The sequence below is a fragment of the Anolis carolinensis genome, chromosome 4 (genome assembly GCF_035594765.1).
Source record: "Anolis carolinensis isolate JA03-04 chromosome 4, rAnoCar3.1.pri, whole genome shotgun sequence".
Taxonomy (NCBI): Eukaryota; Metazoa; Chordata; class Lepidosauria; order Squamata; family Dactyloidae; genus Anolis; species Anolis carolinensis.
Genome location: NC_085844.1, coordinates 8867085 through 8894717, shown reverse-complemented (window position 1 = coordinate 8894717; position 27633 = coordinate 8867085). Strand labels below are relative to the sequence as shown.

At 38.4% G+C, this 27633-nt stretch overlaps 1 protein-coding gene across 4 annotated transcripts in view; it reads left to right on the top strand.

Moving 5' to 3' along the window:
- The window catches only part of dennd3 (DENN domain containing 3), a 46002-nt gene that overhangs the window by 8207 nt on the left and 10162 nt on the right, over window positions 1-27633 (top strand). For all 4 annotated transcript variants that reach the window (XR_010005853.1, XM_008108303.3, XM_062979957.1 and 1 more), the window contains 12 exons: window positions 5319-5601; window positions 7001-7116; window positions 7737-7873; window positions 9735-9846; window positions 13094-13213; window positions 13812-14030; window positions 16142-16263; window positions 18333-18488; window positions 22047-22143; window positions 24110-24213; window positions 24862-25043; window positions 25343-25864. Coding sequence is in view for 3 of the 4 variants with exons in the window: in XM_008108303.3 (XP_008106510.1) it covers window positions 5319-5601; window positions 7001-7116; window positions 7737-7873; window positions 9735-9846; window positions 13094-13213; window positions 13812-14030; window positions 16142-16263; window positions 18333-18488; window positions 22047-22143; window positions 24110-24213; window positions 24862-25043; window positions 25343-25864 (2170 nt within the window). In the remaining variant the exon portion in view is untranslated. The remainder of the gene's footprint in view (window positions 1-5318; window positions 5602-7000; window positions 7117-7736; window positions 7874-9734; window positions 9847-13093; window positions 13214-13811; window positions 14031-16141; window positions 16264-18332; window positions 18489-22046; window positions 22144-24109; window positions 24214-24861; window positions 25044-25342; window positions 25865-27633) is intronic.

Below are 27633 nucleotides of genomic sequence, written 5' to 3'. Positions count from 1 at the left end.
TTCTTCGTTGAGGTATTTTTCCAGGTTTGACCAGTCCGTTTCTCTAATTGAGTAACCGTTGTTCTTTTTAGGCCAGTAAGTCAATTTATCCATGTTTTTAATGTCCAAAAGCCTCTCTAACCACATAAATTTGGTAGGTTTATTTAATCCTTTCCAATTCCTGGCTATTACTAATCTCGCTGCTGTCACTGCATATGTAAATATTTTTTCTTTGTTCTCTTTTTCTTTAAAGGGATTTGTTTCTCCACTAATTGGTATGTTAAGTAAGCCTAAGATGTAAAATTCAGGTTTAAAGTCGAATTCCATATTTAAGAGTTTTTTGCATTCCATATGGATAGTTTTCCAATAATTGTTAATTATTTTACAATTTCACCACATATGGAGATAGGAGCCCACTTGATCTTTACACCATCAGCATTTATTATCTAAATTTTTATACATTTGGCCGAGTTTTTTGGGAGTCAAGTACCATCTATGGATGGTCTTAAGCCAGTTTTCTTTCAAATCAGTAGACTAGCAATATTTTATTTTTTTATTCCAAATGTTTTCCCATTCATCCATTGTTATTGCTCTACCTATATTTCTAGACCGCTTCAACATAGAATCTTTGATTATTTCACTTTCGGTGTTCCACTCTAATAATTTATTATATAGTAATGTTATAATTTTCTTATTTCTAGTAAGTAGATTGTCCCAGAAATTACTGTTCATATTAAATCCCCTAATTTTGTCTTTTTTATAATTTTCTTTTAATTGATGGTATTGAAACCACGAAATATTCTTGTAGTCTTTCTGGATTTCCTCCAAGTTTTTAATAGGAGGCGTATCTGTGGAATTATTTTCTTTCTTAATTAATTCTCTATACGTTGGCCATTTTTTCCAACCAAGTAATCTTTGTTGATTTGCCTCTAGGGGAGACAGCCATAAGGGTTTTTTTTTTGTAAAAGTATCTTTTATATTTTGTCCAGATTCTGAGGAGGGCCGATCTTATAAAATGATTACCAAGATTTTTGTCTATTTTCAGTTTTTCTTGCCATAAATATCCATGCCATCCCCATCGTAGATCGTGGCCTTCTAATATTAAATTTTTTGTTTTTTTCTCATTTTACCCAATCCATAACCCAATCTAATGCACAGGATTCATGATATAGCTGCAAATTGGGGAGGTCAAATCCACCTTTTGATTTCGGGATAATCATTGTACTAAATTTTATCCTGGGTTTTTTAATTATTTCAAATAAATTTGTTGATTTCTTTATGCCAGTTTTAAAATAATTTTGTACCTCTGATAATGGGAATGTTTCGAAACAAATATAGTAGTTTTGGTAAAACGTTCATTTTAATGGTGGCAATTCGACCCAGAAGCGATAGATTCAAATTCTTCCAATTAGTCAAGTCTTTTCTTATTTCTTTCTATTTTCCCCCATAATTGAGCTCTAATAGTTTATTATTTTTACTTGCTATCCAGATTCCCAGGAATTTAATTTTGTCTGGCGTATCCAGGCCAGATTTTTTTTTAGATCTTTCTGGGTTTTTTTGGACATATTTTTTGTAAGGATTACAGTTTCCTTTTTATTAATTTTGAAGCCGGCTAATAAGCCGAATTCCTCTATTTTTGCTAGCCAATCGTTAATTTTGGGTTTTCCACAATGCAGATAACATCATCCGCAAATGCGCGGACTTTTATAGTGGGTTGATCTAATTTAATGCCAATAAGGTTACTAATTTCTAATTGTTTCCAATAAGATTTCTAACGTGAAAATAAAAATAAGTGGGGATAAGGGGCAACCTTGACGTGTACCTTTTTGTATTTCAAATTCTTCAGTTGTTTGGCCATTTACCTTAATTTTAGCTCTTTGTTGGTGATAGATTGCATTGATACCATTTTGGAATTGGGACCCCATGTCTAATTCATTTAATAGTAATTGTAAAAAATCCCAATTTACATTGTCGAAAGCTTTCTCAGCATCTAGTGCGAGAAAGCCTACCTCTTTTTGGTGGTTGTAGTCAAAATACTCTATTGCATCCAATATTATACGGACATTCTCTTTAGTGCTACGGTTGAGGAGAAAACCTGTTTGGTCTACAGAGATCCAATCTTTCAAAAATTCTGTAAATCTATCGGCTAAAATTTTGGTAAATATCTTATAATCGGTGTTTAATAATGATATGGGGTGATAATTTTTAACATTACTTGGGTCCGATCCTTCTTTGTGTATTAATATGATTTCTGCTGTTTTCCACGATTCAGGGATAATTTTATCGGTTAATGCCTTGTTCATATTTTTTTTTTAGAAATGCAATTGTCTATTCCTGATCTATTTTATAAAATCCAGCGGTGAAGCCGAATGGGCCAGGGGCTTTGTCAACATCTAATTTTTAATGGCCTTTTTTATTTCCTCTGTCGTGATTTCTTTATTAAGTTTTAATCTTTGGTTGCCTGAAATCTTCTGTAATTTCTGTTTGCCTAAGTATTCTACTATTTTTTCTGGGTCTATTTGATCCTTTGTATAAAGGCTTTTATAAAATTTCTGAAATTCATTTTTTATCTCTTCATCACTATAGACTTCGTTATCTTGGGCTTTGATTTTTATAATTTGCTGTCCACATCTTTTTTTCCTTAATAGCCTAGACAGCTATTTCCCCGGTTTGTTAGCATTTTCAAATGAATTTTGCCTTGCCCGTTTTAATTTGTTAGCCAATTCTTCTAGGTCTAAGTTCTTTTTTTTCTGTAAAATTTCCAATTTATGCTGGATTTTCCTATCACCGGGGTTTGATTTTTGTTGTCTTTCCAATGAGTCAATCTCATTTTAAAGTATCTGTAATTTTTGGTTTTTTGTCTTAATTTTGCGTGTCTGCAGTTGTATAAGGCCTCCTCTGACTACCGATTTATAAGCGTCCCAAATTATTTGAGGTGTGGTGTTTTGATTATCATTTAGTTGAAAATATTCTTTAGTTATTGCTTTGATCACCTTTATATCATTCTCCTGTTTAATCAAATTATTATTTAATCTCCAATTAAAGGAGGGCTTTTTCTGATTACAATTCATAATTAGAGGACAGTGGTCTGACAGATCTCTTGCAATTATTTTTATTATTTTTATTTTATTCACTTTGGTAATTAGTGCTTTTGAGGCCCAGATCATATTGATCCTGGACCATGTATTGTGTCTGCCAGAATGAAATGTAAAATCTTCTCACTCTCCACACATCATGGAGGTCGAATTCTTCTTTTAGTTGCAGTAAATTATTTGGGAGGGATTTATTATCCTTATTCTTGCTATTTTTTGTTTGGTTTGTTGTTTTATCCATTTTATGGTCCAGTACTCCATTAAAATCCCCTAAGATTATTAAATGGTTGAATTCAGATTGATCTATTTTCTTTCTTAACCAGCTGACAAATTTACCTTTTGGGCCATTCGGTAAATAAATATTACATATTAAGATTGTTTCCTTTCCTATTATCTTTACTGCTATTGTCCTACCCTCCTGATCAAAACATTCCAATTCTGAGCTCAATTTCTCATCTATATATAGAGTTACCCCTCTTTTTTCTTAGTGTCTAGGGAGTGATATGCTTTGCCAAGTTTTGTATTAGTTAAGTATTTAGCATGTGTTTTTTTGCTATGTGAGATTCTTGTAAGGTTATTACAGTATAATTATTTTTGCCAAGATAATTGAAGAGTCTCTTTTTTTTAATTGGTGAATTTAAACCATTTATATTATTAGAAAAACATTATTTGATTAAAAAAACTACTCATCTGGATGATCATTTATCTCCTCTTCTGTCTCCTCCTCCTTGTTGATTTGGACCTCGGGTCCTCCGTCTTTGTATGAGGGTAGATGGGGGGGGGGGGAGATGACTACTGTATGTTTCTTTTGGAGAGTCTTGTTTTCTTTTTTTTGGATTTTTTGGGTTCTTTTCTTCACTTCCTGGTTGTGGTGTTGCCATTTGGGCTAGATCTCTCTTTAGTTTCCTGTAAAATTCATCAGCTTTCTCTTCCGTTTTAATCCAAATTTTTTCTTCTTTATATGTCAGCATTAGTCCTTCTTGTTTTTCCCAGCGAAACCTAATCTGTAGCCGTTTTAATTCATCCGTAAGGAAAAAGTATTTTCTACAATTGTTGAGGGTAGTCTGGGGAAATTCTTTGAAAATCTGGACTTTTTTGTCCTTATGAGTAATCAATTTCATTCTGGATCCTTGAAAAATTTCCTCTCTTGTGCTTTTTTTTAACGAAATGTGCAATTATGTCTCTAGGAACCTTTTTTTTTTGGCATAATTGAAGTAAATTCTGTGTGATTTGTCAATTTGATTTATGGTTTCCTGTTCAGTGCAATTCAGGATTTTGGCTGATAGTAACACAATAATTTGTTTCGTGTCTTCTTTGGTTTCTTCTTGTATGTTCCGGAACCTTAGTTGGTGTTCAGTTACGTTCTGTTCTAGTCTTTCCTGCATTCTCTCCAGTTTGACATTTTTAAATTCTGTGCTTTCCACTTTGCGTTGTAATTTCATCTGGGCTCTCTCGGTTCTTTTATTAACCCCCTTAAAATCTTGAATCTCCTGTGTGTTCTTTTGCACTTCTTGCCAAATTTTTTGTTGGGTGTCTTGTTTTTTTTTGCTATTGCTTGGACTTCTCTTTGAAGTAAATCTGGCTTTTCAGATATTTTCTGGATCTCTTTCAGCAGTTTCCGCCAATTTGTATCTTCCTGAAGCGAGTTTCTTCTCATTTGATTCTTGGGGACTTTTCGGTCTTTCTCAAACTTTCCTCTTGGGGCCATCATCTTGTAGGTCAGCTCTGTTATATCTTAGGATTATATTGTATGGTAGTGTACTTCTCTGGTGAATCCCAGTCCGTAGGTCTCTAGTGCACCGAGATCTGTCCCCCTTTGACAGCTACTTCCATCCGCCTCTATGGTATGTGTGTCTTCGGCGGTTTAAGCTGGGGACTGGTTTCCTGTCTATAATTCCAAACAGGAATTCTTTTTCCCACTCTGGACATTCCACAGATATATAAACCCCATTTGCCTAGTTTCCAACAGACCTTGCTACTTCTGAGGAAGCCTGCCATAGATGTGGGTGAAACATCAGGAGAGATGTTGGCCAGACAGCCCAGAAAACTCACAGCAACCAAAAGGAGATATCATTGTGTCAGTATCAAAGAATGCTGATAACTTTGCAAAATTAAGAGGTAGTTTTAATAGTCAATGCTTTTAGAACCACCGTAAGAAATGACTGCAGAGTAAAAAATTCATCAGTGTTGACTTTGAACTGCCCCATGGGAACAATGTAAGATTAAATTTATTTCAATTGTTTCTAGGCTTCTCAGAAGAAAGATGCGAAGAGCTTTCCTTCCTTTGAACCAGAAGTCCTTTCTGTTTTTGTACCTCCGTTTATCAGCAAGCAGGAATTGGAAACAACACATATAAACAGTAATACGTTTAATAAAGCAAAGCGCCGCTCCTTTCGAAAAAAGAAAGAGAAAAATAGGATTGAAAACACAAGAATTCTGAACGGAGGAGGCCAGAAAGCTCCCGAGACTGAAGATATTACTATTCCTAAAGATGTTGACCTTAATGGATTACCACAGCTTTGCTTTCCAGGTATTGTATGTATTTTAAGTTTTCACAACGTATTTCTGCTCAGGTGAACTGCTAGAAATTGCACTGATGCAGCCATACAGGGGACTCGCTGTACTTTTATTCTGGGTGTTATTTGTAATACTTTCATACTGCTTTAAGTAATAATGCTTTAATAGGATAACATATATAAGTAAAGGTAAAGATTTTCCCTTGACATTAAATCTAGTAGTGCCCGACTCTGGGTAGTGGTGCTTATCTCCATTTCTAAGCTGAAGAGCTGGCGTTGTCCATAGACGCCTCCTAGGTCATGTAGCCGGCATGACTGCATGAAATGCTGTTACCTTCCCGTCGGGGTGGTACCTATTGTTCTATTCACATTTGCATGTTTTCGAACTGCTAGATTGGCAGAAGCTGGGGCTAGCAACGGGAGCGCACCCTGTCACGTGGATTTGAACTGCTGACTTTCTGGTCAGAAAGTTCTGCAGCTTAGCGGTGTGTGTGTGTGTATATATAGAAAATCAGTTTTTAAAAATAATGATAAACGTAATAAGCTTTATTTATATCCCGCCACCACCTCCCCAAAGGGACTCGGGGCAGCTAACAAAGGCACTCCAGTGTGCACCTATAACATACAACAGGTAAAAACAGTACATAAATATAAAACAAATCACATAAAATCATAACAACAACCCCTGTCAACACATATAGCAGAAAATCAAAATACAGTAATACAATTTTAAAAACATCAGTAGATAAAACTAGCTGCCATCAATTCACACAGTGCAAAGTGTTAATATTTACATTTATTTTGTTGTAATCTTTCTTGTAAGTCACCTTGAGTACCATGTTGGAAGAAAATTAGATAAGTGAGAGTTTTGTGTTATTCACCTCTGTCTTATGATAGATTCTCTTCCAGACCACTGAGAGCTAGATGAAACTATTACGTATCTACTTGTTGTGTGTCTTTTTCTTATTTACGTTGGAAAAGCAGGCAAAGGGGGTCCTTGGTATCCACTGGGTTTGAGTTTCAGAACCCACTTGGATACCGAAATCCATGGATGCTCAAACCCCATTGTTTACGATGGCATAGTAAAAGGGTGTCCCTTGTGCAAAATGGCTAAATGAAGGGGTTACTTTTTGGATTTGTTAAAAAATATTTGCAAGTTGTGGATGGCTAAATTTGTGGATGCAGAATCCCTGAATACAGAGGGCCAAAACTATGCTTTCTCTCCTTATTGACATTGCATTGGCAGCACCTCAGATGTGAGACAAAAATACGCAGTTCATGCAGTCATGATTTTGGTAGAATTCAGATGAAATCTGTTTCATCAGTCTTAGTTTTGTGAAGGATGGTTAATTTGCTCCAGGGATCATTCTGTAAATGCTTCCTGCTTGTTAAATGTCTGGGTCTTTTTTGCAGGAGGATTTCACATAACGGGCGAATCCAGGGAAGACCAGTTCCATTTTCTGGTTTTCACCGATGTCTTCGGTAACAGAACGTATGGCGTAGTTGCACAGTATTACCAGCCTATGCAAGTATGTTTATTCTGCCACATTCCACTGAAACTGTTCAAAAGGTTGAGTTGCTTTTTTAAACAAAACATAACATTCCTAAAATACTCCCTGTACCTTTTGTTACATTAGATTGCAGTGCCTAGCATAGCACTCTGAAGAATATATTTCATAAGCTTGTGTGGTTTTTAATTTTGAATATTTTATGGTTTTTAACTGAATTGTTTTTAATACTAATGATATTTAATTCTATTTTGATATTTGTATATTTTAAATCGTATTGAAATGTTTTTAATGTAAGTGGCTTTGAGTTCCTTTTGTGGAGAGAAAAAGTGGGATATAAATATAATAATAATCACAGAAACATCTTGACAAATGTAGTAGTGTGTCGATTTTTGTCATGTCTAGTTACATGTTTTTCATATAGGAATATGAAGGTTATTTTAGTTGATTTTTGAAAGCTGAACATGAGAATTTATAATGTTGGAAGTATTGTTGTGGCGACTAAATGTCATAAAATTATCTTGAACATTTTCTTAAGGCAATTTTTATTCCCTGCACTCTGTGAATATATATGATTTTTAGAATTTTTTGAAAACTGAGAATTCATGTCAAACAACCAAAATAACATAGTTTTCTTTTAGGAGGGACACATCTCCAATGGGCAGGTTTATTGGGATGCTGTACAGGCTTCTAGAGCTGCTCCGTTTTTTTTACCATTCGCAATTTGTGTCATATCGAGATACCCATACTTTAATTCCCTCAAAGACTGTCTTTCTTGGTAAGGATTATTTTTATGTACATATGCTACTGATTTGTGTGCTTGCGGATGTTATAAAGGTTTGAAAGGCCAATTTGAAAGGCCAGTTTGAAGCCCAGGTCAGGGTGAGCGCTTGACCTTCAGCCCAGCTCACTGCCCACCTAGCAGATTGAAAACAGCTTTGAGTAGATAAATAGGTACCGCTTAAGCGGGGAGGTATTTTAATTGGCACCATAAGAAAATACCAGAAAAATGACAGCAATCAAAAAGGGAGGAAATTTGTGAACAGGGCTCTTTTGACATGAAGGATGGAATGACAGCACCCCCTCATGGCTGGAATTGAGCACAACCTCCAGGATGCCTAAGATGGGAAATGCCTATATACTTCTATATGTACTGTGTCTGTCCTTTTTGTGTATAACAGCATTGAATGTTTTCCGTATGTGTGTTCTGTGATCTGCTCTGAGTCCCCTTCGGGGCAAGAAAAGCAGAATATAAATACTGTAAGAAATAAATAAAAAGGAAAGGCTAAAAACCTCATAAAGCTACAGCTCCCATAATTTCATAGCATTGGGCCATGGCAATTAAAGTAGTTTCAAACTGCATCAATTCTAGTGTAGATGCCCCTCAGTGACAAGTTAGAAAGGAGGGAAGGAGGAACGGGGATAAAAAAGATATGTGGTCGCAGCACATTAGGTAATACTTTGATAAGGCTGCAACATTTTGTTGAATTCTTTCTGCTTTCAGATTAGTTTTGTAATAAAGGGAAATGATTTTTCATAAACAATTTATTCAGTTTGCTTTTTCCGTGCAATGTTAGTGTAGGGTGAGCAGCCATGCATAATCAATACAGTGTAGAGATGGATCTGTCTAAATTGAAATGTCCATCTTGTAAACAACTAGAGAGCCTAAAACTTACCATTAATCAGTGAAGTGAACATCTAATCTCTACTGGTAGAACTTTTATCTTGATGCACTTATTCTCTATGCTATATATATCCTGTAGAGTTCTTCTTAAATCAGATAATGTAGAGGGGAAAAAGTGGTTCCATGGTATGAAATGGTGCGGTTATATCAGAAAGCCAGCCTAAATGTGTGCAGCAAGTGGAGTGAAATGGGGTCACTCAAATGATCCTTCGACTGGTGTAAAATAATTTATGTAAACATTCTCTTTTATAATCCTGATTGTTTCTCTGTGACAAAGTCCCTGTCCAGTAAACCCTTTGCAGAAAGTGGTTGGCCAGTATGACTTTTAATTGTCTATTTGGAAAATGGAAAGTATGGCCAGTCAAATCCTCCTTCCCTTTTTTGCTTGAAATTATTTATGGGATGTTTAAGGGAATGTCTTAAACCTACACCTGTGGGCAGATCAAAAGACAACCTGGCAAAATGGCACTGCCTGGAAGAATCCTTCACCTTGTGCGACTGTGGAGCAGAACAAACAACTCAGCATCTGTATGCTTGCCCACAATGCCCTGCCTCATGCACAGAGGAAGAACAGTTGAAAGCTATAGACAATGTGGTTGCTGTTGTCTGTTTTTGATCTAAAACTATTTAGCTGCTTGTGATTCCTTTCTTTTATCCATTTTAAACTTATTTATTTATGCAATACTTTTGACTTGAAATAAACTCTGTAGTTGTTACACTCTAAGCACAGGGCTTCAAAATTAGTTTAACTTTGGCTGCATGAATCAGTAAATTTGTGGAAGGAAGTTTCTTGATTTTTATGTGTCTATTTATCTATCAGAATTGTACCAAAGCAAAGCTAAAATGAAATATCGATAGTTCGTTTTTTGTAAAGATTGTCCCAGAAATAGTTTTGGATGCCACCAAAGCAACTTTTGCCTAATTAATTACTTTTTGCTCTGATTTCTCATTACAGTTTACTGGTGCATTTGAAACCTTACAAGGATTTAGATGTTGATGACCATATAAAAGAATTTGCAGCCAAACTCTCCTTAATACCCAGCCCCCCTCCAGGACCACTCCACTTGGTAATTATTCAGGTTACCTCAACATATTGATTTCCTGGGTGTTTTCTTGTGAATGAAATTTACTTTGGGAGTCTCTTTTTGAATAGTTTTTTTCCCATGGTAGATGCTCAGAAACACATTGACTAATGCCCAGTTTCCTCTTCCCCTTTATCCTGTTTTTCTCGCATTTCCCCCTCAGTTTTTCCTCTTCTTCACTTACTGCTTCCTCTTCTTACACTGGTTCCTCTCCCTACAAGCATACCTTCAGGCTTCGGCCACATCTACACTGCCATATAATGCAGTTTGAACTGGATTATGTGGTCAGTATAGACTCCTATAACACTATGTAACAAAATTTGAAAGATTTTCTGTTGCTGGTGTCATTTCTTGTTTTATTATGTGGTACTGACTTTGAAAATAGTTGTTCTATTCTGGAAACTTTTTGTTGTGGCACAAACTATGTTGAATTGGTTGAGACTCTGAGATATTCATTGAAAAACTATAGCAAAATGTGCTGCAGGATGTTTCTGCAGAAACAAAGTTTTGCAGTTTAAGTCTTTTTTCAATGTTTTTATGATAGAACCAATTAGGAAATGACATTTATAACCCAGGAACAAAAATCGTGTTACGTAGTGACAATGCAGATTGATTTGCATTGAACTGGATTATATGAGTCTATGCTGCTATATTATCTGCATTCTGGAACTGGATTATATGGCAATGTAGATGGGACTTAACTCTGTTTTAGGGAAGATTTACGAGTGTTATCCAGAAAGTAGATTACGTTTTGGAATTAAAAATGAACAAAGTATAGGAGAAAACATTTACCATATGCAGTTGAAAGCCACACCCAAATACCACTTCTCAACATAGTCGCCATTCAAATTTAGGCACGTATCATAGCTATGAATGAGCTTGGCAACTCCTTCCCCACAAAACTCTTCCGCTTGCGTCCTCAACACAGCGTTTTGGCAACGATGCGCAGCTGCGGAAAGGGGTGACCAACTGGTTGAGGACGCAAGTGGCAGAGTTTTGTGGGGAAGGAGTTACCAAGCTCATTCATCGCTATGATAAGTGCCTAGATTTGAATGGCGACTCTTGAGAAGTGGTATTTGGGTGTGGGTTTCAACTGCATATGGTAAATGTTTTCTCCTATACTTTGTTCATTTTTAATTCCAAAACGTAATCTACTTTCTGGATAACCCTCGTATATGCAATGGCAGCAGCACACCTTATATAAATGAATGAATGGTAGACATTCTTTCCATTGGTGATAGTTGGGAACCTTGTGTTTCTACCACTTTTGGCTCTGCATTCCCCTTCTCCCCCTGCTTTAAGCCATTTACTTGAATTATCCTGGCTACAGCAGGACGGAGCAGCCTGAGGAGGGGATTTGGAGGCACTTAGGGCAGATGGGTTGATCATCCCTTCCCCTCTGCTTCCCTTCAAATTGTTCTTGCTTTTGTTTGGAAGCTGTTGTGCAGTAACTTGTTTCGGAAGGTACCAGAGCATGCAGTTCTGTTCTTGGCACATGTTTTTGTCCTTGGTTTCCCTATCCTCTGGATGTGTTTCTGTTCTGTTTTTCCCCATGTAGCGGCCTCTCTCAAACTGTCTAGGCTGGTTGTTATGCCATTGTCAAGCAGATACTTCCATGTTCTTCATTGATGTTAACCTGTCTGCATAAAGTCTGTTGTGGAATTTTTTAAAAAGTAAAATTATAATGTCTTTTTATGGTGGGAGGAAAGTATTACGAGAGACTGAAGAGATAATGGTGGCAGATTCTATTGTGGGATGTGGCAGGTTTATTAGAACAATATGCCATGACGTTTTTGCATTCATTGCAGGCCCAAAGAGGCAGGCTTATCCCTCCTCCCCTGTGAATTAACAGCCTTTTTGCTGAAAAAATAATCTGTCAATTACAACAGATTATCCTGTATTCTTGCTCAGTTCAGTCTAAGCATTCAGAAATGCAGATTAGCCAATCAAGTAGGGAGGATGAGCTCGACCTCACACGCTCCCTGTGTGTTTCTCCCACTCTCTGGCCATGCAGAGAGAGGTTTTGGAAAGGAAACCCTCCTTTCTCTGTAGGCGCTTTTCATGCAATGTGTAATCAGAGGTTGGAATCATATAGAAACCTTCTGCAGGTAGAAGAGTTCTGCTATTCAGAAAGCCTCTCTCCATGTGAAGAGATAAATGGCATTTGTGTGTAAAAAGGATAAATAGCTGTCATGCCAAACCCCCTCCTCTTGCAATGCTTTTGGTAATGATAGATACTAGAAATCTTTTGTTTTTTGCCAGTGTTCTGTTGTTTGTTCAGTTTTTTCACATTGATCATAAAAATATAAAAGGCAAATCGAATAAAATTAGTAATATATCAGATAATGCTACATACGGCATTGTATAGAGGTTTGAAGGTTTGAATCCCTGCCCAGCTATGAAAACCCATTAAGGCAGAATTCCTCTGAAAATATCTTGCCAAGAAAACCTCATGGTAGGTTCACCTTAGGGTGTTGTTAAGTTGGAGTACCCAACAACAACAATACAACAGTTGGGCTTTCAGTGTTTTGGGGCACACAGGGTGTTGTTCTTGATTTTCATGGTGCCACAATCAATAGCGAAACCTGTGTAACCACACTTAAGAAACATAAGTAGGCAATAAGAAAGAAGGGACCATGAAAAGATGTTTGTTCCATCAAGCTTCATCACGATAATGCATGCCCACACACATCATTTTTCACAACCCAGGCGATTGCAAAAATCACCTCACTCACCCACCCTACAGCCCTGATTTGACCCCTTCTGACATTTACCTGTTTAGACCTCTGAAAGACAACCTACGTAGTTTCAGATTAGATGACTTGAATGACATTAAAACAACTTTAAAATCATGGGTCACAAAGCAAAACCTTGCATTTTTCCAAAATGGTTTTTATGTCTGGGTTAAACGGTGGTGCAAATGTGTACATATTAATGGTGACTGACTATGTAGAATGGTAATTTTGTGTAGAGGATAGTTCAGGCTATGATCTATAGCAACTTCTGCAGTTATATGTTCATTTATAATGTTTATATGACTCAGGAGGCAAAACTTTTTGACCCACCCTTGTGTGTGTGCGCGCATATATATTGTGCATTTAAAATCCATTTTTTGTCCTTTGACAGTTTTATTTCTTTTTGTTTTGATCTTTCAAAATAAATTATAAATCTTCTGTTGTAATTTGTGATGAAGAAAGCATTAATTGGAAACTCATGCCTGTTATTCCCGTAGGTATTTAATATGAAACCTCTCCAAGTAATCTTCCCATCTCGAGAGGATCCCGATAGCCCGGTGATCGATTTGGATCTGCATCTTCCCTTCTTATGCTTCAAGCCAGAACAGGTTTTACAGGTAGAGCTTGGCTTTTACTTGAAACAGCTGGTTTCTTCTTATGTGTTGGCATTGACTCTTGAGTGTAGAGGTATATGCAATATGATCTGAGTATCTGTTACTGGATTTATCTTGAACACTCCAAACTGTGAGTAATAGCAAACCCTGTTGAAATGAAGGCCTTTCAGCCCAACAATACCAAGGAATTGTGTTGGAAGACATCAAAAGTGCCTCAAAAAGGATGCATTTTGTCAGATGTGGATGAATGAAACCACGATTATCTGTCCTGCATATATGCAGGTCATAGTGGATATTTAGGAGAGATGTATGATGCTGTGCATCTGTTTTGCATATTCTTTAATCTAGGAAAAGGAAAGGGCCTGAGGCTGTTAGGAATGATGGGAGTTGAAGTTCAAAACACCTGGAGGGTCCAAGTTTGCCCATTCCCGAGCTATAGTCATTCCAAGAATGTTTTTAATTTACTGCTTTTGGAAGCCACCTTGGGTGCTGCCCTGGGGAGAGGCGGCCAATACAATAAATAAACAAAATATTATATTATATTGTTGTATTGTATGCTACTTTAAATGAAAAATTCCATAATTTTTTGTTCTCTTCCCAGATAATAACTTGCATTTTGACTGAGCGGAAGATAGTCTTTTTCTCTTCCAACTGGGCCTTGCTAACACTCATATCTGAGTGCTTCATGCAATACTTGCATCCGATTCAGTGGCAACACACTTTTGTGCCCATTCTGTCTCGTCAGATGCTGGATTTCGTCATGGCTCCCACATCTTTCCTCATGGGGTGCCACATTGATCACTTCGAAGAAGTTTGCAAGGTTTGCCATGGATTTCTCTCTGTTTCGTTTCATCAGTATGTGATGGGACTTCACTCATGTTTCAGTTTCTGCTTTGATCTTTTTTTGGGGACTTCAGTAAATGCTTGTTTCCTACAAATTGTACAAACCTTTTCTAGAGGTAGTAGCATGTGTTTCTTCTTTTGTTAAAGATGTTTGTTATGTATACAGGTTGAGCATCCATTATTCTGAAATCTGAAATACTCTAAAATCCAGCATTGTTTATGTGTGTTTATGGGATAGTGACAGCTTTGCTTGTACATGGACTTGGTTTCATTAACAAAACTATTAAGCAAAGTATAAAAATACCTTCATGCTGTGTGTACAAATATGATACATAAATGAATGTCATACTGAGAGTTGTGTCTCATCTGCAGGAGATCTCAAGCGTCTTTGCTTATTTTGTAATAGATTATATGGGGGTGTTTATATGGGGGTAATCGCAAAGTAAGTGATCAGGGAATCCCAATATTTATTTATTAAAGTTATCAAAATATGTATATCCCATTCTATATCCAAATGAATGAGATGGCATACAATAAAAAAATAAAATGTGTTGTCGAAGGCTTTCATGGCCGGAATCACAGGGTTGCTGTGAGATTTCCGGGCTGTATGGCCATGTTCCAGGAGCATTCTCTCCTGACATTTTGCCCACACCTATGGCAGACATCCTCAGAGGTTGTGAGGTCTGTTGGTAGACTAGGCAAGTGGGTTTATGTATTTGTGGAATAATGTTCAGGGTGAGAGAAAGAACTCTTGTTTGTTTGAGGCAAGTGTCAGTGTTTCAATTGGTCAGCTTGATTAGCATTGTATAGCCCTGCAGCTTCAAAGCCTGGCTGCTTCTTGTCTGGGGAAATACACCCAACAAAGGATTCCCCCAGGAAGGAAGCAGCCAGGTTCTGAAGCTGCAAGGCTATTCAATACTAATCAAAACAATGCTGCCTCGAAACAACTGGCTGCCATTTATTTTCCGAGCCCAATTCAAGGTGCAGGTTATCACCTACAAAGCCCTTAACGGTTTGGGACCCACCTACCTTCGAGACCGCATTTCCCCCTATGAACCCGCACGACCTCTTCGCTCGTCGGGGGAGGCCCTCCTCTCGCTTCCACCAACTTCGCAGTTGCGGTTGGTGGGGACGAGGGAGAGGGCCTTCTCCGCCGTGGCCCCCCGGCTGTGGAACTCGCTCCCCAGGGAGATTAGGCAGGCCCCTACCCTACTCTCATTCAGGAAGAGCCTGAAAACTTGGCTATTCCAGAAGGCCTTCGTTGACTGATCCTTGTGGGATCATGTTATTACCTATTAAGCAGTAGACCCTCTGGATTGTTTTTAGGATTCATTCAGCACTTTAAGTATTACACCTGCTGTATAATTATCCCTCCCTGATAACTTGATATTGCTTTGCACCTTGGCCTGGATCTTTTGACCCAAATCGGGATTTTAATATTATTGTGTATATTGACTTTTATGACTGTTTTTAATCATGTTGAAGTTTTACTGCTCGGTTTAATGTTTTATCTGATTTGTGCTGTCGTGTCTGGGCATGGCCCCATGTAAGCCGCCCCGAGTCCCTCCGGGGAGATGGGGCGGGATATAAGAATAAAATTATTATTATTATTATTATTATTATTATTATTATTATTATTATTATTATTATAACAGAAGTCTAGGTCTGTCATAGATGTAGAGCAGGCATGGGCAAACTTTGGCCATCGAGGTGTTTTGGACTTCAACTCCCACCATTCCTAACAGCCTCAGGCCCTTTCCTTTTCTCCCTCAGCCGCTTAAGCGGCTGAGGGGGAGAAAGAAGGGGCCTGAGGCTGTTAGGAATGGTGGGAGTTGCAGTCCAAAACACCTGGACGGCCAAAGTTTGCCCATGCCTGATGCAGAGGATGTCCAAATTGGACTAAATGAGTAATAAGAAAAAATAATGTATCCAATTCACAGATAAAATCGTTGCCATGGTTAATATGTCTATGGGTCAGATTGACTATGCTTCCTATTTGCAGGCTTTGCAATAATTATGTTTTTAACCAAGACTAACCGTTTTTTGTTTCCTTAACAAATGTTTGTTTTGTTTTGTTTAAAATGAAAGGAAGCAGATGATCTAATTCTGATTAACATTGATAATGGTGATATTGCACAGTCCAAGGTGTCCGAAGAAGAATCTGAAATCCCAGATATCCCACTGCAAGCAGGAAGGATTTTTATAACACGGTAAAAAGAAAAGTTAATCAAAGATGAAATCCTGAATTTGTTCGAGATACTTGGTTCACTCAACCAAAATAATGCCTAATGTCAAGCGTATTAGATATTTAATCTGAGTTTGTTTCCCTATTTCCTGTTTTTCATTTTGTGGATTGGAGCCAAATAACTTGAGTTCTTCCTGAAGCCTTGGATTCGCTTGCCGACTTTCCCATATTGCAACTTTCATAGAATCCTAGAGTTGGAAGAGACCTTGTAGGCCTTACCATCCAATTCCCTGACAAGAAACAGGAAAATTGCATTCAAAGCACCCCCGTCAGATGGCCATCCAGCCTTCGTTTAAAAGCCTCCAAAGAAGGAGCCTCCACCAAGCTCCAGGGCAGAGAGTTCCATTGCTGAACAGCTCCCTCTCACGGTTAGGAAATTCTTCCTAATATTCAGGTCGAATCTCCTTTTCCTGCAATTTGAAGCCATTGTTCTGGGTCCTAGTTTCCAGAGCAGCAGAAAATAAGATTGCTCCCTCTTCCCTATGACTTCCCTTCACATTTTGATCCATGGCCTTCATCATGTCTCCTCTTAGCCTTCTCTTCTGCAGGCTAAACATGCCCAGTTCTTTAAGCCACTCCTCATGGGACTTACTCTTCAGACCCTTGATCATTTTAGTTGCTCTCCTCTGGACACATTCCAGCTTAGAGTCAACATCTCCCTTAACTTTGAGAGAATGGTATAGGATATTGTACTGCCGGTAAAGGGCAGAGTTGGTGGATATCAATCACCCTCCCAAACCCATTGCATGAAAGTGCAATTTTCACTTGGCAAGGCATCTATATTTACCAAATTATAAGTCTTTTCAGCAAGACTGTTTTTGCTCATTATATTAATATTTCCCGTTCGAAACATTTTGTTTTTGTTAAGTAAGAGTGAGAAATTGGGTTAGGGCATTGTGCCAAAATGTTTGTTTTTATAATAATAATAATAATAATAATAATAATAATAATAATAATAATATATATATGTATATGTAAAGGTTTCCCCTGATGTTAAGTCCAGTCATGTCCAACCCTGGGGGTTGGTGCTTATCTCCATTTCTAAGCCGAAGAGCCGGCGTTATCCGTAGACACCTCCAAGGTCATGTGGCCGGCATGACTGCATGGAGCACTGTTACCTTCCCGCTGGAGCGGTACCTATTGATCTACTCACATTGGCATGTTTTCGAACTGCTAGGTTGGCGGAAGCTGGAGCTAACAGCGGCCGCTCACTCCACTCCCTGGATTCTAACCTGTGACCTTTCGGTCCGCAAGTTCAGCAGCTCAGCGCTTTAACACGTTGTGCCACCGGGGGCTCAATATAATAATAATAATAACAACTTTATTCTTGTACCTCACCTCCATCTCCCCGAAGGGACTCGGGGCGGCATACGTAAGAAAAACAGTCCATAAATTTAAAATACAATATAATAACATAGTTATAAAACAACATAGTATGATAATTATTAAAACTAAGACATCAGTTGCTATGTACAGAGAGGGTGATTAGTGCAAAACTCTGAGTAAAGATCATGAGTAAAATAGAGTTTTGTCTTTGTTTGAGACAACAATTTTATTCAGAGAAGGATTTTCAAAGGCTGGAGCTATCTTATGTCATATACATAGATAATATGTATATATCTAGAAAGCTTTGTGCATGATGTGCAGTATCTGTATACTCTTCTGCTTTAATGTGAGAAAAGTTTGGGTAAGAAAAGGCCAATGCTTTCTTTAATAGTGAGAATGATGGACTTGTTTTGGGATAGAGAACCTAGCTGGCACAACTTGGCACCTGACAAGCCTGGGCAAACTTTGGCCCTCCAGGTGTTTTGGACTTCAACTCCCACAATTCCTAACAGCCTACCGGCTGTTAGGAATTGTGGGAGTTGAAGTCCAAAACACCTGGAGGGCCAAAGTTTGCTTCTACCTGAACTGTATGGACCCATTTAGTTCCCATTCTTCTGTTGTTGGCGTAGCATTTAGGTAAAAAGCATGAGTCGAATTCTTTCAACATGCAATAGTAATGAGGGCTCGTGCTTTGTTTTCTTTTCCCAGGGTTGAAAATCTCCCTCTGCACTACGAGCTAGAGCTCTGCCACCTTGCTTCCTGTACAGACCTTGGTGAAATCCAGTTGCGCAAGAGGAAGTGGCAGCAGAGACTCAATTCCGAGATTCAACAGATTACCTTGCAGTTAATAGTCAATATCTTTAGGTATGTGAGGGGGAATGCCTTTTATGATGTCCAATTCTGTATAAAATGTATAAAATATAATACACTATATTATATGTGAAATTTTTTTCTCTCTCTTCTGTACTGAAACTACATCCCAGCACTAGTCGAAGGAATAAGGGATGTTTTGTGTCTGAAACTTGCAATGAAGTGTTAAAATTACCCTAGTTTGCAGGTGATGTGAGGGTGAAAAATGTATTGCAAATTACTCATAGATTTTGTCGGTAGTACGGTGACTTAATTTCATGAGCGTCACAGGCTGGCAGAACCGTATTTTGCTGAAGAAATAATTGGACAGTGAAAGGACCATATGTTTCTAGCCAAGGGCCATTTAGGAATTGTTTATAAGAGGAGTGTTTTCTATTATCACTTGATTTGGCAACTGATTTGTGCCGCTTCTTTTTCTATTGCAGATACAAGATCGCTGTATCGGTTAATAAACAACCATGTTGAAATGAATTAATTTACTCTGCAAGTTTGCACCTTCTCATGTTCTTCTGTCTCCTGCTTCTTTCCCTTTCAACTTGCTATGATAACATTCTGCCAGGGTTGTTGACTACGGTTATTTTCTTGTAAAAGTTTTAAACACCTTCCGATTCCAATTTAAGGCACAATAACTAATAATTTCAGTATTGACTTTTTTAAAAGGTTGTCTTACTTTGATTATAGTATGATTACATAGTGGTGGCACAATGGATTAAGCCCTTGTGCCAGCTGAACTGCTGACCTGAAGGTTGGGCTGCTGACCTGAAGGTTGGGGGTTCGAATCTACGAGATGGGGTGAGCTCCTGTCTGTCAGCTCTAGTTTGTGGGGACATGAGAGAAGTCTTCCAGTAGGATGGTAACACATCCAGGGCAACGTCTCTGTAGATGGCCAATTCTCTCACACTAGAACCGACTTGCAGTATGTTCTCAAGTTGCTTGTGACATGATAAAAAAAAATACAAAAAGAAGAGGGAGATGGGAGGCATAGCTTTTATGAGCATTGGCTTGAATATACCTTGATATAACCCAACCATATTTCTAATGGTACTGAATGTGTCATCTTTAACTGGCTATAGCAGGAAGAGCTTATGGCCAGTGAATAATTGTACTTAATTTAAGTACAAACATAATGCCCCACCTTGATTATATTGAAATGAGAGTGAGGGTAAGTGATGGATTTGAACAGTACGGATAGATAGATCCTGCAATCAAAATCCAGAGGATGAAACAGGATATCCCTGACATGAAAAATAGGGATTAATAGCTTATATTTTATTATTAAAGACTTAGAACATGTTCTGACAGTTGTGTGACCAATAAAATAGAAAAATGATACTTCAAAGCCAGTTGGGGGCCAAGCTTAGGACAGCAGGCTAAACCACTGAGTGCAGAAAATCCTGTTCATCGAAAGGTTGGCAGTTCAATCCTTGGTCGGGGTGAGCACTAGCCGTCAGCCCCAGATCACCTGCCCACCTAGCAGATCGAAAGCAGAAATGGGAGTAGATAAATAGGTACCGCTTTTAGCTGGGAGGTAATAAAAGGCGCCCTTAAGGACATTGATCGGAAGGAAGTCTTAGGGCGACAAAAGTTCCTTGGCATGGAAGATGGAGTGACAGCACTCACACATGGCTAGAGTCGAGCACAGCCTCCAAGATCCAGGAAACAAGATGGGAAAATAACTTTACCTCTGTTTGTGTATTGTCTGTCCTTGTTAATTGTATAACGGCCATCAATGTTGGCTGTATGTGTGTTATGTAAGCCGCCCTGAATCTCCTCAGGGAGATAGAGCAGAATATAAATAAAGTATATTATAATTATTATTATTATTATTATTATTATTATTATCATTATTATTACTATTCAAGTAAGATTGAGATTCTGTTTCTTCTTTCTCTTTTTCCAGCTTTCCCTTTCTTCTTATTTCCAGCTAGTATCTTTTCTTTCTCCTATGCATCAAAATCTAAAGAGAGTGAAAATGAGAAGCATTTGTTGCTAATAGAAAGAAATGTGTATCTTGCGATAATTGTCAATAAGGTACTATACTCATACATCCCAATTTAGCAGTGTGACATTCAACAAATTATATACAATGCAAATGCTTCACTGTACATTTTAAATGCATGAGGAGGAAAGAAGCTTCCCAGCTGTTTACATCTTATGAATAACTATTAGTTGATAATTACTTGTAAAGCTGTTACTATAATCATTTATTTATTTGTACGCCTTTTTTCTCACTTAAAAGAGTAAATGTTTTCACTTGTTAGAACTAAAGAACTGTGATAAAAAGTATTGCTAGATACTTTCACTGTATCTGCCTATATCTGTATTTAAACATGCCGATTGCTGTAGAAATGGCAACATATTTAATTTTCTTTTTAAATTTTTCCAAAAGGCATTAGAGTCAGTGTGGACTTCTAGCTAGAATGTTTCCTGCAATAAAATCAATTAACATTGTGTTGTCGAAGGATTTCATGGCCGGAATCATTGGGTTGCTGTGAGTTTTCTGGGCTGTATGTCCATGTTCCAGAAGCATTCCCTCCTGATGTTTTGCCCACATCTGTGGCAGGCATCCTCAGAAGTTGTGAGGTATATTGGAAACTAGGCAAGTGAGGTTTTTATCCCTGTGGTAGGTCCAGGGTGGGAGAAAGAACTCTTGTTTGTTGGAGGCAGGTGTGAATGTTGCAATTGGACACAGAATATTATTTGAGAACACTATTTATTTGGCACTATTTATTATTATTTGGCAGCCTTCAGGTCAGCAACCCAACCTTCAAGTCACAAGGCTTTAACCCACTACGCCACCGGTGGCTCCTCAATTGGCCACCTTGATTAGCCTTGCAGCTTCAAAGCCTGGCTGTTTCCTGCCTGGGGGAATAATCCAGCCAGAGAAATCAGCCACAGCAGAGCACTGGATGAACCAGCCTGGGCCCAGTATATTATTTGAGGAAACAGAAATGTTGGACCACTCTTAACAACCACCATGTCAGACGACACAGAGAAGCCATTGAAATCCACAAGCATGTGGACAATTTCAACAGAAAGGATGAAAACATGAAAATGAACAAAATCTGCCTTCCAGTATTTAAAAAACCTCTAAAATCAGGACAGTAAATAAAGAACAACATTCAGAAAAATTGGGACATTCCAGACAAGAAACAACCAGGTTCAGCTAACGCCTCCCAACAAAGGTTTCTCCCAAAGCAGCCAGGCTTTGAAGCTGCAAGGCTATTCAGTGCTAATCAAGCTGGCCAAGTGCAACATTCATGCTTGCCTCAAACAGACAATAATTATTTCTCCCACCCTGGGCTTTCCACAGATATATGAATCCCGTTTGCCTAGTTTCCAACAGACCTCACAACTTCTGAGGATGCCTGCCATAGATGTGGGTGAAATGTCAGGAGAGAATGTTTCTGAAGCATGGCCATACAGCCCAGAAAACTCACAGCAACCCAGTGATTTCAGCCATGGAAACCTTTGACAACTCAACGTTATTTTAAAGAGTTCTTTAGCTTTGTGTAATTCTCTTTCTTTCTTTTTTTATAAAAAACTCAACAGGGAGGTGAAAGACCATTTGAATTATGAGCACAGAGTATTTAACAGCGAAGAGTTCATGAAAACAAGACAAGTAGGTGATCAGCCATTTTACAGAAAGGTAAATCTTCAGAATTTCTTTGAACTATTTTGTCGTTTGGATTCATTACAACAAGAGCTTTCAAAATGAATGATTTTAGCTTGTTTTGTGGAAGAGAGTACTTTAAAAAAGAATCACATTTATTCATTCATGTCAATGAAGTCGTGTTCAATCTTATTTTACTTTTTGATTCAAAAAATTAAGCATTTACACTAGGCATGGGCAAACTTCGGCCCTCCCTCCTGGTGTTTTGGACTTCAACTCCCACAATTCCTAACAGCCTGCCGGCTGTTAGGAATTGTGGGAGTTGAAGTCCAAAACACCAGGAGGGAGGGCCGAAGTTTGCCCATGCTTGAATGATAAATTTAGAAAGATAAATTATTATAAAGTACCAAACATCAAATGGACTATGTGAGTCCATTTTTGGACTCGCCTGCCACCTAGTGGTCTTATATATTTAAGTCTTATATATTTAAGACGAAAGAGCCACTAATATGGCAAAATTCAAAGGCCTAATTGTTTGGATGGATATGCAGAGGTACATCATAGCACCTTTGAGACTGAGAAAGAAGTTTGTAGTCTGTGCTAAAACTCAGTTACCACAAGCTGCGGTGCCCAACATATGAAGTTTTTAATGTAAGATTTTTACCCAGGACTAATCTATTGCAGAACAAATGAAAGATGGAAAATGGCAAAAACATGCAGCTTTCTATTTTACCATTCAGACAAATCTGCTGTTTTCTGGGTCTTCAGTGACATCGGTTCATAATGTACTCTGGACATATATGACTGAGTTTTCCGTATTCCTGAGTTGCTCCTGGACAAACTGCATTGCCACTCTCTGAGGAAGAGATGTAGCAAAAGTGCAGCAAGGTTATGTAAACATGTGTTGTCGAAGGCTTTCATGGCCGGGATCACATGGTTGTTGTATGTCTTTCAGGCTGTGTGGCCATGTTCTAGAAGTATTCTCTCCTGACGTTTTGCCCACATCTATGGCAGGCAGAGGTATACACAACCTCTGAGGATTATTCTCTGGCTGGATTATTCCCCCAGGCAAGTATACACAACATAGATGTGGGCGAAATGTCAGGAGAGGATACTTCTGGAACATGGCCACACAGCCCGAAAGATATACAACAAATCTGTTATGTAAACAGCTTCTCTAAGCAAGTGTTTGAGAAATAAACATGGTGGGCATTCAAAGAGTGTTTTTGCCATATTTTTTTCAACCCTTGCAAATACTCTATTTGCCCAGAAGAAGGAATTTCATGATGTTTCAATATCATCCTAATTTAAGTTCACATAAAGTGGCGCAATGTGTTAAAGCACTGAGCTGCTGAACGTGCATACCAAAAGGTCACAGGTTCAAATCTGGGGCTGGAGTGAGCGCCCAGCTTCGGCCAACCTAGCAATTCGAAAGCATGCCAATGTGAGTAGATCAATAGGTACCGCTCCGGTGGGAAAGTAACGGCGCTCCATACAGTCATGCTGGCCACATGACCTTGGAGGTGTCTACAGACAACGCCTGTTCTTCGGCTTAGAAATGGCGATGAGCACCAACCCTTAGAGTCGGACACGAGTGGACTTAACGTCAGTGGAAATCTTTACCTTTACCTTACAGCGGAATTTCACTTATTGTGGGTGGTCCTGGAACGTAACCCCAGTGATAAGTGAGGGAACATTGTAGTCCTAATTTGGGTTCACATAAATACATGTTAACTTTTAAGCAGATCTCTGAGGGCCCTTCCACACACTCATATAAGCCAGAATATCAAGGCAGAAACCCCCACAATATCTGCTTTGAACTGGGCTATCTGAGTCCACACTGCCATATATTCCATTCAAAGCAGATATTGTGAGATTTTCTGCCTTGATATTCTGGGTTATGTGGCTGTTTGGAAGGGCCCAGAGAGCTTTGGTGCCAGGAAAGACCTAGCCTCTTGAATATATCAAGACATTAATATTTTCTCCTTGTTGTGCCTTGTAGGTATTGGAAACGTATATGTTCCACTCTTTTCTCAAGGCTCGCCTTAACAGAAAGATGGACGCCTTTGCGCGCCTTGAACTTACCACCCAAACTGAAGAGAATAGGTAAATCACTGTCGCTGTATAGTTTATATTCTTGCCTATATGAGCTCACATGACAAAGAGCTATGTTGTTTCCTCTGAGCAAAAGTGTATAGCTCTCATGATTGCAGTGAACTGCTTCCAAAACATATAAAGAAGAATCACAGGCCTAAAATTAGGGCCAGGCTTTAGCACAGCAGGTTAAACCATGAGCTGCAATAAATCTTGTCAGTCGAGGGGTTGACGGTTCGAAGCCTGGGTCAGGGTGAGCTCTTGGCTTTTAGCCCAGCTTCCGCCTACCTAGCAGTTTGAAAGCAAAATGTGAATAGATAAATAAGGACCGCTGAAAGGCAGGGAGGTATTAAGGCCACACCCATAAGGAAGTGCTAGTGATTAGGTCAGAAAAGGAGAAAGTTACAAACAAAGCTCTTCAGCAGGGAGATGGAGCGACCTCACCCCTCCATGGTCGGAACCGAGCACAAGCCTCCAAGAAGCTGAAGATGGGAAAAAGCCTATATATAAAAGCCTGTACAATTATCTGTCTTGTCTGCCTATGAACAGCATTGAATGTTTGCCGCATATGTATGTTCTGTCATCTCACCTTCGGGGTGAGAAGAGCTGAATATAATACTGTAAATAAACAAATATTTATTTTAACATTCCTTCTGTTAGACTAAGTTCAATGCTTGACAGTCCAAGGAGACTCACTATGGAGAAAATGGTTACAAAAAGGTTTAATCCTCAGTACATGATCAGCAAGCGAATGGGAATGAGTTTGCCTAATCTGCAAGACATCGGTCCCATGAACGGCCCCGCTAGGAATTCTTCTCTTCGACGCGTAAACACTAAGCACAGTAAGTTGACTGTCATCGACAAATCCATCTGTTGTTGAAAGTTCTAGAAAGAGTCAATTTAACAAGTTGTCAGCGTAGGGAGCGAAATTCTTATTCTGTTGGTAAAATGTGCCCTTTTGCATACTGTGAAAGCAGCCCAAGTTGTTATTGAACAATGTTTTGAGGAACGATAACATCCTAGCACTTTCTCAGAAGAGGAAATGTGTGGTAATGCAAGGCTTCCTAAGTTCAGTGAAATGAGAGCAGCCAGTGAGCTTTGGAATATGACTTGTAAACAACACTTTCTTCTCCTTTTCTAGATTTGAAACTGGTTTCGAAACAAGTGAGCACTTTCAAGATCCCAGAAATCCACTTTCCTCTGGTGGGCCAATGTGTCCTGTCTTACTACATTGATTTTATCAACCATCTCAGCAGAGCTATCAACATTGTGTCTCCCGATAACTCTGTACTTCTTGCAAGATATTTCTACCTCCGGGGACTGATTTGTTTGATGCAAGGAAGGCTTCTCAATGCACTTTCGGACTTCCAAAACCTGTATAAGACGGATATACGGATATTCCCTACTGACCTTGTGAGGAAAACGGTGGAAGCCCTTCCCGCTTCTGACCGCTCCCAAGCAGATCAGAAGCCAGAACTGAAGAGACTGATAAGCCTGGTGTTGGATAAGCAAAGGGAAATAACCAAGGTGGACGACCACGTGAAAAACTTCGAGTTGCCCAAAACCCACATGCAACTGGCTGACTTTGTGAAGCGCATTCAGGAATCCGGCATCGTGAAAGACATAGACACTATACACCGGCTGTTTGATGCGTTAACAGTTGGTAAGCAAAATTGGCAGGGAAAATTGTTTATGCATGGAGGGTTGTTGCTTTATTCAAAACTTTTTATTGCCTTTTAAAGTTTGTTGCTGAAATGAGTGTATTTTTGTAGATTTTCTGGAATCTGGGAATTAGTTTAATCTCATTCTTCACCAACTGAGCCTTGAGTTTGAGCACTCTCCTTTTTCTCTTCTTCTGGTGTGACCATGAGGAATGTTTTTCATTTTCTATGAATATTTAGTTGGTGTGGTTAACATCTATCTACCCACAGTTTGAATTGTCTGGTTTCTGTGTCTTTGTCTTCGTTACAGTACAGGCTTTGATAGGTCAATAGTAAAAGCATAAGCCTCTGAATTTATCTTGTCACTATGCAAACATAAGGTTCATTGAAACTTGATCTTGCTACGCCAACATATGGTTTGGAAGGATGCCCAGGTTATCCCAGTATTATGTGTGACTAACCTAGCACAATGAGAAATAGTGTGAAGATTAAAGCAACAGTTATTGTTTTGGAAAGACATGACCTTTTTAGAGATCTTAACTTTTTGGAAAACCAGACTCTTCATAACCTTTGGAGAAAAATGGAATTCACAACCATTTGAAAATCATAACTTTTGTAAAAGTATGATCTTCCAGAAAAGAGCCAAAAATTCGTTTGAGTAAAATCTTCTCTTTAGCGGTATATAATCATATGTATTTATGAAAGGCAATTTGGCTTACAGTTGTTAGAATCTAGTTGTCTCTGATCCATTAGGAACAGAGATTATGCCAATGCACAAAAATATCGCAGTTCTTCAGAAGTGTTTCTTTTCAGTGCCCCAAAACATCTACTCTCCCATACAATATCTTGTTTCTATATTGTGCTCTCAAGAGACAAAAATAAAGTAGACTTTGTTAAAAGTAACATATCTGGTTTACTCACAACATTCATGTATTCAGCATACGGGCAAATAACTTGTCAAATCAGTTACAGATAGGATTTAAAGTAGTTTCTCTGTGAGGATAACTCAGGGCATCTTTCTTATAATCAAGGGCAACACGATTTTGCTCTTAACAGTCCAAAGTCTACATGGTGTCTGATGGAGTCTGTGCTTAGTAGTCTGAAGTCTAAAGCATCTCATGGCTAAAACATTTCTGTGTTCTAAAATGGAGTCTTAGATCTCACAGTAGTCCCAGAACGGATCATGTGGTCTACAGCCCCTCTCACAACCTCTAGAAATATAGAGTAAAGGGAAAGCTGCATGCCAAAACATACATATACAATACAGTAAGCAAACAGAATCATATACAAACAAATTGCTATTTCCAACATATTGTAAAGTTATTTTAACCATACCTAAAATAGTTAATACAGTAGAGTCTCATCCAAGCCTCGCTTATCCAAGTTTCTGGATTATCCAAGCCATTTTTGTAGTCAATGTTTTCAATATATTGTGATATTTTGGTGCTAAATTCGTAAATACAGTAATTACAGCATAACATTACTGCGTATTGAACTACTTTTTCTGTCAAATTTGTTGTATAACAGGATGTTTTGGTGCTTAATTTGTAAAATCATAACCTAATTTGATGTTTAATAGGCTTTTCCTTAAACCCTCCTTATTATCCAAGATATTCGCTTATCCAAGCTTCTGCCGGCCTGTTTAGCTTGGATAAGTGAGACTCTACTGTACTAGCAGTTGAATTAATTATATTGATTAAGTATTTGATATTAACAGTTAATTATTAGGAGAGTTTTTATTGGCAGTTCTGTAATTGTAGAGGATGTGCTT